This window comes from Pagrus pagrus (genome assembly GCF_965226575.1).
Source record: "Pagrus pagrus genome assembly, chromosome: 6".
Classification (NCBI taxonomy): Eukaryota; Metazoa; Chordata; class Actinopteri; order Spariformes; family Sparidae; genus Pagrus; species Pagrus pagrus.
In genome coordinates this window covers 28,768,465-28,783,098 of record NC_140190.1, presented here as the reverse complement: position 1 = coordinate 28,783,098, position 14,634 = coordinate 28,768,465, and the positions used below count along the sequence as shown (strand labels likewise).

Below are 14,634 nucleotides of genomic sequence, written 5' to 3'. Positions count from 1 at the left end.
ACCAGGTTTTGTGTGCCTGATGGGTGTTCTCGCCGCCTCGCACTGGGTTGAGATCATCACTGTTCATGCCCAGTGTGTCGAAACCAAAAGTGAATGTTGACTGGCTATTTTAATCCAAACCTTGATCTAACGTGTAGTTTTAATAAGTTTAAAAGCACGTATCAAAGTCAATGAACTTCAGAGAGGACATGAACTCCAGTCACCTGCATGGAAGGCGTATGTAAGACCCGTTCATCGAGCGCAACTTACTTTGAAAGCTTTTGTCCATTTTTATATCATATCACCTGACTTCCTCAAGACTTTCCAGCAGAAAACTTCTCGTATCACTACCCAAACTGTCTCACAAGGCAGACCGTCACTTTCCATGAACATAGATGTGAGGTGAAATATACATATTTTGATAAACAGTGTGTGATGACAGGCTAAGATGGTCATGGAGATCACCAAACGGCCCCTGCAAAACCCCACCCATCCGTGAACAACCAAGTTTCAGTGATACCCATCTCTGGTTCAGCTGTATTAATTTTGATCATTTGTATCTAAATTTCTAAAAATGGCGAGTTCATTACCCATAATGCAAATAAACTACTGAGTGACATCACTGGAGGCAACAGCCACTGCACTGCAGATTCCTCTGGTGCCACAAAAGGCTTTATGCCACTATTTTTTTCACATTTCCTGTACACTCAAGATCTGTAAACACACACCTTAATGTGTAAAATGGGTGGCGTTACCCTATAATATACACCATATTATAAACCATTTATTAAAGGGGCAAAATGTAAGATTACATGCAGATTAAACTGCAAACTGTAGCAGCCATTAGCTAGTGAGCTCAGAAGGAAGTGCAGCTAGCGGTCTGGACTGGAAGCTCGGGGCACTCAGGGGACTGTTGGTGTTTACACTGCCAGCTGGATAGTGAAGTGCTAATTTCAATAGATATTTCACAAACGGCACAAAGACGTCAAAAAAGTCAGAGCTGTTATTGTTTCCTGTTCTGTTAAGTTTGGTTGAATTTTTTTTTTTTTAACATACTGCTCCTTTAAGCAATTGTTTACTGTAAAGTTACAACTGATGTTTATAAACCTTTACAATTGATTAATAAAGTATTTCATTGTTAACAGGGAAGTAAATATTAACTGAAGTTTGATTATTGGTAACTTACCATTTATTTACCTATGGACGGCTGTGGCCCAGGGGGTAGAGTGGGTCTGGCATTTAATCTGAAGGTTGCTGGTTTAATTCCCCTGCTCCCCAGGCTGCCTGTCGAAGTATCCTTGAGCAAGATACTGAACCCCAAATTGCTCTCTGCCATCGGTGAATGGGTGAATGTGACACAGGTTGTAAAGTGCTTTGAGTGGGTAGTAGACTGGAACAGTGCTATGGAAATGCAAGTCCATTTACTATTCATTAATGATGGTTATCATAGTGTGACCACATTCTGGGCCTATTTTGTGAAATGTAATTTAAATGTAACAGTGTACACTGTTCCACGTCAGATTGGTTTCGTTTTTTATATGACTTTTTACTCCTCAATTGAAATGGATAAATATCAGAAAGGTAACAGCTCTGTTAGTCAACAGCTAGCTGATTCACTGAGCTATGCAACAGTCACTGGGTGCTACTAGGTGCAGCCCATTATTGATTAGTGAGCTTCGCTTAGTAGACACATTGTAACTGAGCTAAGTTAGAGCTTAGCTGCTACTACAGGCTCCTAGTTTCCATGTTTTGTGATAGTTGTTCAGTACAACTTGAAGTGCACTCAATTGGAGTTCCAATCCAATCACTTCAAGCAAAAACTTACCTGTTTTCTTAATATATTAATAAAAAGTGGCTCCAAATCATTGATTTTAAACATAATTTAGTAAAATATCTATGTTGGAATCAACACAATATGAAAGTCGATAAAATAATACTGAATTATGTCCCAGCCCTATATAACATGTACTGTATGTAAAGCTACAGATAAATCACACACACGACTGCAAACAAAATGAATTCAGTACATTTAATTGTTAATTGATTCATTGCACATTTGCTCAAGTGCAGTCATACTCAATGTAAAGCTTTTAAAAAATACAATCTCAGTCATCTCTGACGTGATTCTGAGGGCTTTCATGTTGATTTTCTTGAAAATAAAATACAGTATGACAGATAAACCTTCTCTTTAGTCATAGTCTTTGATAATTCTGTAAAGTAAACATTGAGAAACAGGGCAGCATAACTGGTCAACGTCAAAGATACTTTCATTCATATTTAGGTAGTGTAACTGTCGACATAATACATGTGCATTTCCCTTTGTCTGTGTAAACACAAATTGTATCTTTTTTTTTTTGAGTGCGACATACTTTAATTCGAGGAGAGCCCTCACATTAACCGTAGCTTGAATTACCAGCGTTCTGTTGGCACCTGAATTATTATAAACACCAATGTTGAGCAGCAGCACTTTTTGTGCATGCTCCATATCGCACATCTCCCTTTAGTCTAGTCTCCCTTTCAGAAATAGCTCCACAGGTTTACAATACTTAACAGTTTTTTCTCAAATTAAAAAAATAGTTTGAATCATCGACTGTACACAATACCAAAAACAATGTGCTTTTCCCCATATAGTGTATAGTGCTGAGTTCAACATGCCCCCCATCAGCTGTAGTTACAGTGCGCCCATCTCCCTTTACTGAGGCGGGTGGTCATCACAGGATGCATCAAGGAGGCCTCTCTCCGTGAAACTTTCGGTGTCTGTACCTGCCGTTCTTTTCCTTGGTCATGTTGATACAGGCGTTGTGCTTGTTGCTCTGCAAGTGGTTCCAGTACTTGATGAGTTCATTGGGGTGGAACTGATGGGATGTGATCAGGTGGCTGTACTTACAACTGGAGTAAGACACCCGCCAATGGTTGAAGAGGAACTCGTTGGGAGGGGGCACTGGGTCGATGCGCAGCTTCGCCAGGCAGATCCCCACATAAACGTCCTCCAGGTGCAGCCTGCGTATGCTGAGAGAGGCCTGGTAGATCAGCTCGGCCATGTCCCCTGAGAACACGTACCCCGTGCCCGAGCAGAATATCGGGTAGCGCTCGCTTGGGTACAGCTCCGGTGGCATGTACCACTTACTGTCTTTGTTTCGGTTTGGTGCATAGCCCCTCATCAGGTAGCCAGTGAAGTACCTCTGCTTGGGAGGCAGCTCTGGCTTCAGCAGCTTTTGGATGAGATACTCAGTATTGACAAACATGTCGCTGTCTGTCTTCATCACATAGGAGGCATGTGGGCAATAGGTGGCCACCCAGTTCATGCCCATCAGGGTTTTGATGGTCAGGTTGTAGTAAGTGTCCTGATATTCCTGTTGGATGATGTCGTGGTAAACACGACTCTCTTCCTCTATGCTGCTCTGGAGGGAGGTGTCTGAGCTCTTTCCTGCGCCAAGCAGGAAAAGACGAACGAACCCCAGACCCATGGCTGTGCTCTCATTCCCCCATGTCTGGCGGATGGCGTTGCGGGCATCAGCCTGGCCGGGTTCTGCAGCGATTAGTAGGATGAGGAAGGGGGTGCTGTCCCGACACTTGAAGGGCTCGTTCAGAATGTAGCGGTAGGGCTGAGCACTGAGCCTTCCTCCTACACCCATTTCCTTCTGTAAACTGTTGTTAGTGCTCATGGAGTCCCCAAGCCCCATTACACCCATCCTGGCTCCTCCTCCTCCCCCACCTCCTCCTGCCGCCTCCCCCGCTGCCCCATCTGCCTGCTGAGAGCTGAGGTTGAGCAGAGGCTTTGGCGCTACATATCCCGTCTCCTTCCACAGGCTCCTCAGGGAGTTGCTTTGGTTGGCTTCTCCCTTGGGACTGCGGAAGCCCCTGACTGTGTAGGCCAGCGGGTTCTCCCGGGGCCCACTGCGTCCCGGCAGCCATTCCTGGTGGCTGAAAAATAAGAAGAGGGTGAAGAGCAGAGCGAGCGAGAGGAGGCCGGCCACATGGGTCCGGAAGAGCGAACGCTTGACGGTCCAGGTCATCTTGATGGGACAGCAGTGCCGCCGTCTCCACTGCATGGTGCAGATCGGGGTCGCAGGAGGCTGCTGCTGCTCGAGAATGGGCGGCGGCGGCGGCGATCACATACAGTCACCTCAAACATGTGGTTGCCAACAGTCAGAGGGTTATCTGAGCTGGCAGATGGGTTGGAGTGAGCCTCCTGGTGGAGTCAGGGGAACGTTTGAGCCCCCCAGTGCGGCTTGGAGCAGGGTTGAAAGGGCTCCTGATGGAGCTAGGAAGGCGATGATTCTCTGGCCATGGAGGCTTCTCCCTGGCGCTTCTTTGGCACTGCAGACAAACACAAGATCATGCTCTATGTCTCGACTCCTTCAGGATATGATAAGGGTCACCTCCTCTGTGTTTGCTCTGTCTGATCTGAAAAGAGAAACAGAGAAAACAGTCTTGGCAGTTGTCCGAAAGAAGCTCCTATTCACTGGCACTGAACAACATGTCAATTGTCTGAATTATAGATGTGTTTTTTATTCTATTTGTGGGGACAAGTGAGCTCATTTCTTCATCATTTCATTTATGATTTGTTTTGACATACTCTGAATTAATTTCTTCCAGATGCAAAAAGCCCTAATTAGAGCTTTCTGTGGATGCAGTGCCCACTATGGTAAATGGCACTTTTGGTAAGGAGACTGAACATTTTGAAAGGGAGAAGCTGAATCAATACGACAGCGTTGTAGCATCTTTGATTGGGCAGGAACATAGAACACAAACGACTCTGGGGATGTGGCTTTCTGACGAAAGAAAAATGGGAGATTTAGAGAATCACGTTGCGAGCAGGTCAGCGCAGAAGGGAAGAAAGCTGCTGTAAAAATTACTGTGCATACAGAGCATCTGTATGGTTGAAAAAAACGAGGCACATCCAGATGTGTGCCTTGTTGCTGGGGTAAAGCGTGACATGTATTTTTAGAATAAATCAATCTCACAGTAAACACAACTGACTAAATGAGGACATGAGAAAATCTCCTCGATCATTACAAACTCATCTCACGTCTAAAAATAGTGAATAGAAATTACTTCTTGTGGAAACTATGAGCTGGCTGTCTGGTGCTGGGCATGGTGAGATGGTAGTTTCCTCTTGCATGTCATTATTCAGCTTAATGCCTGAGGCATAAGTATAAATTGCAGGTTTGCTCAACGTGGTGCCGGCTAACGCTACTCTGAGCCGCTTGGGCGAGCGAGTGTCATCAGCCCCCTACTGCGCGTCGACAGCTAGGGAGGAGATGCATCTGTCAAAATGAGTTTTCAGGGTCCAGCAGGCAGTGGTGCCGAAGCCTGAGCCAGCCTCTGGCGATAACAGCCTTCACCCGCCATTCACCTTCCACCTTCAGCTTATCAATGCTGCCTACTCTCTAGTCGAGACCGCCCGGGCTGCTCGATCGTCCAGGCATAAATACAGGACGTACAAGGAAACGTGCACATGATAATGTACACATGCGAACACACAGACATGCAGCAACGCAGGCTAAATGTGACGTGAGTGATTGCATCTGTCGCCCGCAGGGGACTCGTGCGCCGAGGGAGGCGCAAAGGCGATCACATATGCGCACACTTCTTCTCTAACCCACCAAGGCAAACAAGCAGTTTGCACAAGCACAAAATTTACTATGCGTTGGCACATAATCATATGCACAGCAAATACTGCACACATAATCATTTTTTGTGTTCAGACCCACTAACATAAAATCTAACACGGAGCAGACTTAATGATATACAACACAAACGTCTTGCTGCACACTCGTGTGTACAGACTCACGAAAGATGCATGTGCACATCACACATAATTATGTCCTGACTAGACACACACATCATTTCTGTTCTCTCTCTCTCTCTCTCTCTCTCTCACACACACACACACACACACACACACACATCACCAAAGAAAGCAGAATATGTCAGTAGAGGTTGTACTAGACTAGTGAATATTAATGTAGCTGCAGGGCTGGTTTTAAATCCATCCTTCCTTCCTGTGTTCATTTATTGACTTCCCTTATTGCCTTTTTGTTTATTTGTTTACTTGCTTTATATAATTTGCAGACGCTGAAGAACACGGCGTTATTTGGTGCAAACGCTACATGCCGGATAGTGCGAGGCAGATTTTTAGAAACTTCCAATTTTCATTTCCTGCTATGTTTGCTCATTCATCATGACAACTGGCAGGGAACACGATACCCTTTTCAGGCGAGTGTGCTTACCCAGCGCAAGCAATTACAGGAGAATGAGAGGGGCCAGGGCCGGCTTTGTTTTAAAGGTTAACATACTTTACATCGAAGCATATCCAGCGCTCGAGAGATTTCTGCTGTCAACTAAATGAACATCTGGTTACATGAGCTCTGATGAAGTGTGCACACACAGAATGGTGTAAATACACGTGTACACTGAGATACACACACACGGAACGGATGCCCACACACACCCGCATCCAGCCACCCACGGGCTCGCACGCAGACGACCATGACAGGTTGAGTGTACGACTTTGTTTTTTTGTTTTCTGACGTAAATGCCAATTTCACTGGGAGAATCAGACATCCATTTTTACTTCTTAGCAGTTCCATTTAATCTGCCAATGCCTCCCCTCATTAATTCATTTTCTTGCCTCCCATCAATGTCACTTCTATGCAAGCCAATTAGTTACACTAGCACTAATTAAAGCCCCAGCGATTCTGCAGCGGTCAATAATCAGAGCGAGGGCTGGGGGAGTGACACAGTGACATACTAGGCATACATTATAGTGTTGTCTCTGTCACCACATAGAGAAAAAAAGGAGGAAAAACCTTCTACAGTGAGGTATGAACACCATCCTCCACAGTTTGCTTTCATTCTTTCCACGCCAACATAAACAGCCGAGCCCATTTTTTTGCCTCCACAATGTGTGTAAGGCAGGCAGAACCAAATCTGCGACCTTCATTCAGCAAAACAGTGCTCTTTGTGATAGTGACACATTTTCAGCAGAAAAAAACAGCTCCCGTTTGTTAAGAGTGGCTGTTCATTGAAGTTAGAGGTTAAATTCTGCGTTATGGAAACAGGCCTGACTGATTATGTAGCCGGGTAAGGTTCCCGTGCTGTCTAATAACACTGCCTCGAAGCAACAATCCACATTTATGATTTATTTTAATACTAAGGTTGGGTTGCAGCACACGGCCTTCATCAGACTAAAGAAAAGTATGGGGTTTTAGAAAAATCGCTCACAAAGGCTGTACAGCACAATGCTACTTTCAAAAAGATCCATTGCTTTCTGGATAAATCAACTGTCTATAAAGTCTGGAAACAATCATGTAAAAACGTTTTTTACATTTTATTTAGAGCACAAAATACTATAGTCAGAAAACTCCTGATATTCAGTTTACTCTCAAGTATGACAGAAGGAAAGGCAGCAGATCCTCGTGCTTTAGAGGATGGAAGCAGATTATCAGATCACATTTTTTCAAAGTAGCTTCTGAATGATTATCTATCAGTTAATCAACACACTCTGAGCTTCAAGGCAGTACTGGTCCTTTAAACTTACGTGGTGGAATGAAGCACATTCTGCAGATTATCAATCAGAATGGCTCAATTCTGTTTTGCATTTAGTTTTAGTCTTGTGCTTAAAGATGTATTTCACCACTGAAAGATGGATAGATTTTACAATGTGGTGCTACATGACCAGAGGAAACAGGCCTGTGGTATATTCCCTTCTGCCCAAAATGTAGAAAACCTACAACAACCAGAATGCACTTCACTTTTACTTCAGTGTATTTTTTAGGCTTTGATTAAAGACTTTTAATGGAGTATTTTTTACACTTTAGTACTTCTAGTTTTATTAATTTAATGACATTTTTTGTCGTGGTAGTAGTGGCTATATTTTTAGCTTTAGCAGCAATTACTTATATTATAATATATATAGCTCCTGATGTCAGAAAATGATGCAGCCAGCAGCTATAAATGAGTCATGTTTTTCTTTTATCTTCTCTCTCTACTGACCAGTGTTTTCAATTTTGATGCAGGAAGGTTTTCAAAGTCTATTTGATACCCAGCTGTTTTCTAGGAAATGAAAACTAGGCTGTTTTTGATCCATTCTGCCTGAATTCTGTAGCAAAACAAGTCCAAGATGCCTTCACTGACCTCAGTCTGTGTCTGTTTAAAGCTTCATCATAGACTGGTGAGAGTACAGTTGTTACACCCTGTTAATTTGATGGAATTTGAATTTGCATCCACACCCACTGTTCTGTCATCATTTGAGGCCCTGCCCTGGCTCTCAGTCGTCAAGGTTAGGACTCCAGCTGGGGCCCAAAAACCAAACCTGGCTATTGAGATTTGTGGTTCATAACCACCTTTATCATCTACACCTGTCACTGTACTGCTTATTTTTGGCAAGATACGTGTGAGCTAACTTGAGTGCCAATGAGGCTGGCCAAGCAGAGCAAACAAGAGTTTCATAATCAGCTTTTGTTCTCTCAAGAAAAAAGAATCTTTCTTGGGGATTCAGTTCCGCACTTTGTTCAGAGCAGTCTCTTGAAAGTAAGGAGGCAGCTGGTGAGCCCACACCTCTCCCCTCGACGCTCGTCTCAATCCCTCCTCTTCCTGGTCACTTTCCTCGTCCCTGTTCAGCTGCACTCTTTCTCAACAGTCTGTCATTGTCTGGTTCTTGTTTTACCAACTGATTGCAGTGAAGAGTTCATAAGGATCGCAGAGAAAACAAGTGAAATAGAGGTGAGGGGTGCTGAGGTCGTTGCTCTCTCTAACTTTCACTCTCCGTCTGAGACAGACAGTTATTTGACAAGCTGGCCGTCCCAATTCTCCTTTACCAAGGCAAAGTAGAAGGTTTTTATCTTGAGAGAATTACAATAAATAATAATTGTGCAGGAGAGTACTTCACAACCATGTTTTTTTCCTTTTCTTTTCAGATCTACCCCTGCAGCCTTTGTGGATGAGAGACCAAAGACACCACGTATCAAACATCTGCTGTCGTGTTGCAAATGTGTTCGTTTGAATTGATTTTAAACTGGATGTTTGTTTTGTTAACACATTAACTATGTAGAAGTGATTTTGTTACGGTATTGTTTTTCATGAAAGTACCTATTTATCTAGCTTACTACTTAACTCTATTCATTACCTTTTTCAGTAGCACTTAAGATTTACCACCATTAATAAATGGTAAATGGTCTTTTATAGTTAATTAAACTTTAGTTAATAATTTTTTCACCAATGAAATGCTTTTTAATCCATTTATTAAGCAATTGTAAACGTTTATAAACATCGGTTGTAACTTTATAATGGCAATTTAAATAATGTTTAAAGATATACTACGCTGTATTTATCAACCCTTTACAAAGTATCAAAAACATCAGTTTCAACTTCACACTAAACAATTTCTTAATAAAAAGTTTATGAAGCATTTAATTGTTTAATAACGATTGATTAGTTTAGTTAAGTTGGGAAACAACATTAAGTTTCTGTATGATGTATGTGGAAATGATAAACGCACACAGTCTGAGGTGCTGAAACAAACACTATTTGAAGCAGTTATCCATTATTTTAAGCTAACTGCTAACTCTGCAACTTGTTTTGAAGCGCTCTCAAATGCAACGTGTGGTGTTCAGGTGTAACAGCTTACGCAACATGTGGACATAGCCTACATTTTTAAATGATGTTGTTATTTCCAGATACAGTCTGGCAACAGCAGAAAGTGTGCTTTTTATTATGTGTATTTATAAATATTTAAGTTTTTACTGAAATGTATTTGTCCAGTTTTTAAATTTAACTACTGGCCAACAGGTGGCACTGTCCACTGAGTCACTTTGTCCTTTAATCCCCTGAATGTTCCTATGTCGATATAGCTGCTTGAGTTCACTCAAAGAAAAACAAAAAAAATTACTTTCCTGACTCACTCCCTGTAGTCTGCTTTCTGTTTACTGCTGTTCTGAAGGTCTGACTCTGAGATTTAAGCCACAACCCAAAGTGAATGAAATCTGCGACGCCCCAAACATTTAAATTGCATTTAGAAACAGAAACATATCTTTGCTGTGCACAGTTTTCACAAAAACAAATGTTCTATCTGATAAATAGCTCCAGTAATTTGAGTGAGCTGACCCTTTGAAAATGTCTGTGACTCAACTAGGATGGCACCGCTGGGAGAGGGAGGGTTGAGTTCTCGCTAAGTGTTGCAGAGCAGATGACTGACACTGGACGGCCAGCTGTGTTTTTTTTTTTTTTTTTTTTTTTAGCCTTCATCACTAGAGGCTGGTCAGATCTGGGCCAGGCCATCGGAGCCTCCCCATCACACAACATGACCATATCTGATCCTAAAAGGGTCAGTTCAACCCAACTACACAAACACACAAACACATCTCACCTACCTCTAAAGCTCTCACTCTGCTTCGTTTGTCCACATTTTGAGCGTCTCTGAGACCTTTTGCCTCGATACAATAGAGGGAGACATTTTGTTTGGTTACAAAACTGTTCCAATAAAAACAGTTCCCATGATGTCAGGGTGTCAACCAACAACAACAGGAGCTGTGTTCCTTTAAACATGTTTTGCAGTTGATCTTTCTAGAGCCCAAATGAAACGTTCATCAGTCAATAAGCTGATCATCAGATAATTAATCAACAACTATTCTGATGCTTGTTCAGAAAAACATTAGAAGATTGTTTTATTTTTTATTTTTCAATTTCCAAGTTTTAGCTTTGTGTCTTTTTTTTGGACTAAACAGTATTTTTTTAAGCAAAAATAATCAATAATAAAAATAATAATAATATATATTTTACATGCACTTTTTCCCATGTTGTGAGCACCACAGATGTAACCCCACTGGTCCACATTGTAACAGGGTGGAGGCAGAAATCTCACACTTGCGTCTCAGAACTTCACCAGGTGAGGCCAAAACTAGTGAGAAAACGGTTTCTTTTGTGTGAACTGACCCTTTAACACGAGTCGAAGCAATATAATGGAGACGTACAGAGCAACATTTAGATTCATCTGTCCTGTAAAAAGAGACTGTAACAAAGGAACAGCCTCTTAAAACTGGACTCAAAAATACAAGAGACCTCTGGGAAATAAAGCGTTGGCAGCTCGGAGCTGCTGTAGCTGTAGTAAATATTATATGACAGTGATTTTCTTCCACTCGCTGTGACTGATATCCAACCCTGGTCATTGTGCTGCTGCCAACTTATACCACTGAATTTAATTTTTGCAGTATTTCTGTTTTACATGGTTAATAAAGCCCGGCCGTATCCTCCTCGCTCTGACCCTTATTCCGGGGGGGTGTCAGCTCAGACGCCACAGCCATAAATTATGAGGTGGTTTGAAAATTAGACCCTATTAAAGTTTCACAGTCTAGTGGGCAAAGTGAATACCCAGATGGTGAGCTTAGCAGCATTTTTTTTTCTTTTTTAATGTCCATCTCATCATTTAGCAGATATCCCCCAGCATGCACAGGATCCAGTGCCAGAGAGTTCAGGCAGCTGGACGTGATGAAGTGGATAAAAAGCTCTGTTAATTGAGCTGGATCAATGGGAACTCCCTGGCCTCGCCTCTTGGCAGGTCCAAGAAGGGGTTTCCGAAACTTGGATCCATGTAGGGGAACACAGTATATACTACTGACCCCTGTTTGATGACGGTGATTGTGCCTTCAGGAGGCTCTGACAGGAGGAGAAATGAAAAAGCTCTCGGCAGGGAGGACTGAACTATCATTCACATCCATCCTTAGGGAGTGAAGTGATGGTAAAATGTAAGTATTCTTGATTTTGCACCTGCCTGAGGGCCCCCTGAGTGTCAATGCAACATTTAAGGAAGCCACTGGGGGGGTCCAAAAAGTGCCTGATGGAGAGGAGATGCAGGATGCTGGGACACAGAGGAAGGGCATAGATGGCTGCTGGATGGATTGATGGATGGATGGATGCATACTAGTCAAGGCGGCTGGAAGAAGGACGGCTGGCTGGCTGGATGTAATGGAGGGGAGAGGAGGGCGGGGAAGGCTAAATGAATAATGAGAATGTGGAGGACTGATGAGACGTGCAGTGCTGCGTCGCCTACCTCCTCCTCCTCATGCTCCTGCTGCCGCTGCGGCTCCTGACAGGGCTGCGGTCGGCCGACGGAGTGTGTGAACCCCGCTGCCTTCACCCGCCATCACCGCCTCCTCGGATTGGGAAACAATCTGCGCTTTAATGGCTCTCCTCTTCCAGCTGCCTCTCCTCTAATCACAGTGACACCTCGGATGTGTTGTCCACGTCCTCATCCCCTCAGGCTCAACGGACCTGCAGCTTTTTGGTTCCCCTCCTGCTGCGACTCCTCCTCTCCTCTCTCTCCCGCTCCTTGTGAGTTATAGGCGTCCCTCTACCTCAAATATGTTCGCTTCCCCTCCGCTCTTTCACTGTTGTTGCCTGTTCTTATCCCAAGTTTATCTCCCTCTCCAGAGCTGTTGTTAAAAGGTAAAGAATGAAAGAGGAGACGCTACAGCATCCACAGCGCTCTCCGCCACAAGGAGAGGAGAGCAGCGGCGGCGGAGCAGCAGGAGTGCGGCTGGTCCTTTCACGATGCTCCGCAGGGCTGATGTACAGTCTCGGCGCAGTGAAAGCGACGGAGAACTGAAAAAAAAATAATATCCTCTCCAACCTGAGTCCAATCACTGCCAAAACATGTTCCCAGAGTCCTGAAGGGGGAAAAAACAACAACTAGTCGTGTATCTTCGCCTACCCGCTCCTTCTTGTTTTTCTTCTCCTCAGTCTTTCCTCCGCTCCGCCTTGGACCGACCCCTGTCGGATTTCGCAACCGGGCAAGGCAGCTGCTGGCCCGGGCAAGCTTGCTGTAAGACACCGCTACACTGACGGAACTCTACCACGTCACTGCATTATTAGCGGAGCATCTCACGTGACCCGGTTAGACGCTCACGTTGCGTTCATGGGGTATGGGTGAAAAAAATCCCTCCTCAAACAAAGACACACACACCCACCCACACACACCCACACAAGCATGTGCGCGCACATAAACACGCCTAAACTCTAAATGTTCTCCCGCATATAATTATACAGAATATGTATTGGATCAACTGGCAGTCAGTTTTTAAGTTTGACACACCTGGGCACCAAGCACTGGCTTGGATAAAGTCATAAAAAGGTACAGTTTATTTTAAAACGTATTGTACAAATACATGGTCATTTTGAGGATACCCATAAAACAGTTAGAGTCCAGATGAAACAGTATCTAACTTCCATATCGGACATGCTGGGTTAGGCACGTCCACAGACAGACCCCAGACTCCACAAGTTCCCTCAAGGCGGGTTAACTATCTTACCCGGGACTTTCACTGGTTGCATGAACGTTGCGGAAGAACTCCGCAACGGTTTTGCTCCGTGCTCAGTCACACCTGCTCTGCTTTGAGTACAGCACGGCGCAGCGCTGCCGGACAGCTGGAGGTACGAGACCGAGGAGTTCCCGCGATAATTACAGAATCACGCGCGACCACAGTTATGCCCATGTGTTAAAAATAAAACAACAAACAGACAAAAGGTTAGTGTTCCTAACTGAAGGATAGAAGAAGTGCTTGTATTTGTCTCTTTTTTGGGATTTTTTTGCTGGCGTCAACACAGAGTGTTTTATTCTGAAAATTAACCAAATGTTATGTTGTTGTTTCGGTGTGTGACTTCCTGTTTGCTCTGTGCTGAATTTGGCTAGGTGATGAGCAGCGCTCCTGCATGCGGCAGAAATAGAAGCATTGTGTATCTGCTGCAACGGAGCAGCGATCAAACAAGCTTCGTGGCGTTCCTGCCAGCTGGGGGGATTGTGGTCTAAACTGAACCTGCCAACGCCAGGTGACATAGATACCACTCAGTACAGCCATGTCATTCCATCTCATTTGAGAAAATGGTGCACTTTTCCAAATCAATTGTCAGTTTAATACTAATATATTAAATGCTTAAATAGGTTTGGCGCAAATTAATACCGATTTGATGTGAGGCTTAATAAGTGACCTGGCTGGTAATACCAAAGTTGACCCATAGGTGTCACACTAAGCTGCTCCCAAGACGAACGTATGAGAGCAGCACTACAGTCCATCATGTCGACTGTGACACATCCTGTTTTCATTTCTCTCAAAAACTATTTGCATAATGTTTCTTATACTAAAGTTTAAATCAAAATAAGAATTAAAACGAGACTTCGGCAGAGTGAAACTTGAGAGAAGATGACAGAAGCGACAATTCAAGTAACCGCTCTCTCGACATCAGTCTGAATAACAATGGCACCGTGTGCACAACTCTCAACTCTAGCACAACATAACAAGATGTTAGCACCACACAACCTGTGGAGCTGAGCTAATCGGCTATCCCGGGACTCCTGCTTTGTAGCTACATGCTGCTCCTTCTCTCCACCTTAACGTAACACCTGGCTAATGCCGGTTCAGTTGGCAAAAAATCAAACCTCGCCGGACCGGATTGAATTGAGGAGTCTCACAGCCTCGTCTTTCCCCCATCTGGCTTTCTCGCTCTTTCAGCGGGGTAAAGAAAAATCACGTCATCATATTTATTGGTAATTATCAAAGTCAAACTCCATGTAGACAGAGGGCAGGCAGGAGGCTCGCTGCAGCCGCCACGCACTACACAAGCATCCAGTGTGGCCAGCCTGTGTGAGTACTTCTAGTT

General features: G+C 43.8%; 1 protein-coding gene across 4 annotated transcripts; it reads right to left on the bottom strand.

Moving 5' to 3' along the window:
* Positions 1-1,994: 1,994 nt before the first annotated feature.
* b3galt2 (UDP-Gal:betaGlcNAc beta 1,3-galactosyltransferase, polypeptide 2) lies at positions 1,995-13,364 on the bottom strand. 4 transcript variants are annotated; one of them, XM_084354761.1, is made up of 2 exons: positions 13,290-13,364; positions 1,995-4,386 (listed from the first exon to the last, which is right to left on the bottom strand). In XM_084354761.1, the coding sequence occupies exon 2, from the start codon at positions 4,029-4,031 to the stop codon at positions 2,703-2,705; it is 1,329 nt and encodes a 442-aa protein (XP_084210887.1). In that variant the 5' UTR covers positions 4,032-4,386; positions 13,290-13,364; the 3' UTR covers positions 1,995-2,702. The 4 variants fall into 4 exon arrangements, with proteins under 4 accessions (XP_084210887.1, XP_084210884.1, XP_084210886.1 ...); XM_084354758.1 differs by lacking the exon at positions 13,290-13,364 and adding an exon at positions 12,032-13,204; XM_084354760.1 differs by lacking the exon at positions 13,290-13,364 and adding an exon at positions 12,692-13,204.
* Between the last annotated feature and the right edge of the window lie 1,270 nt (positions 13,365-14,634).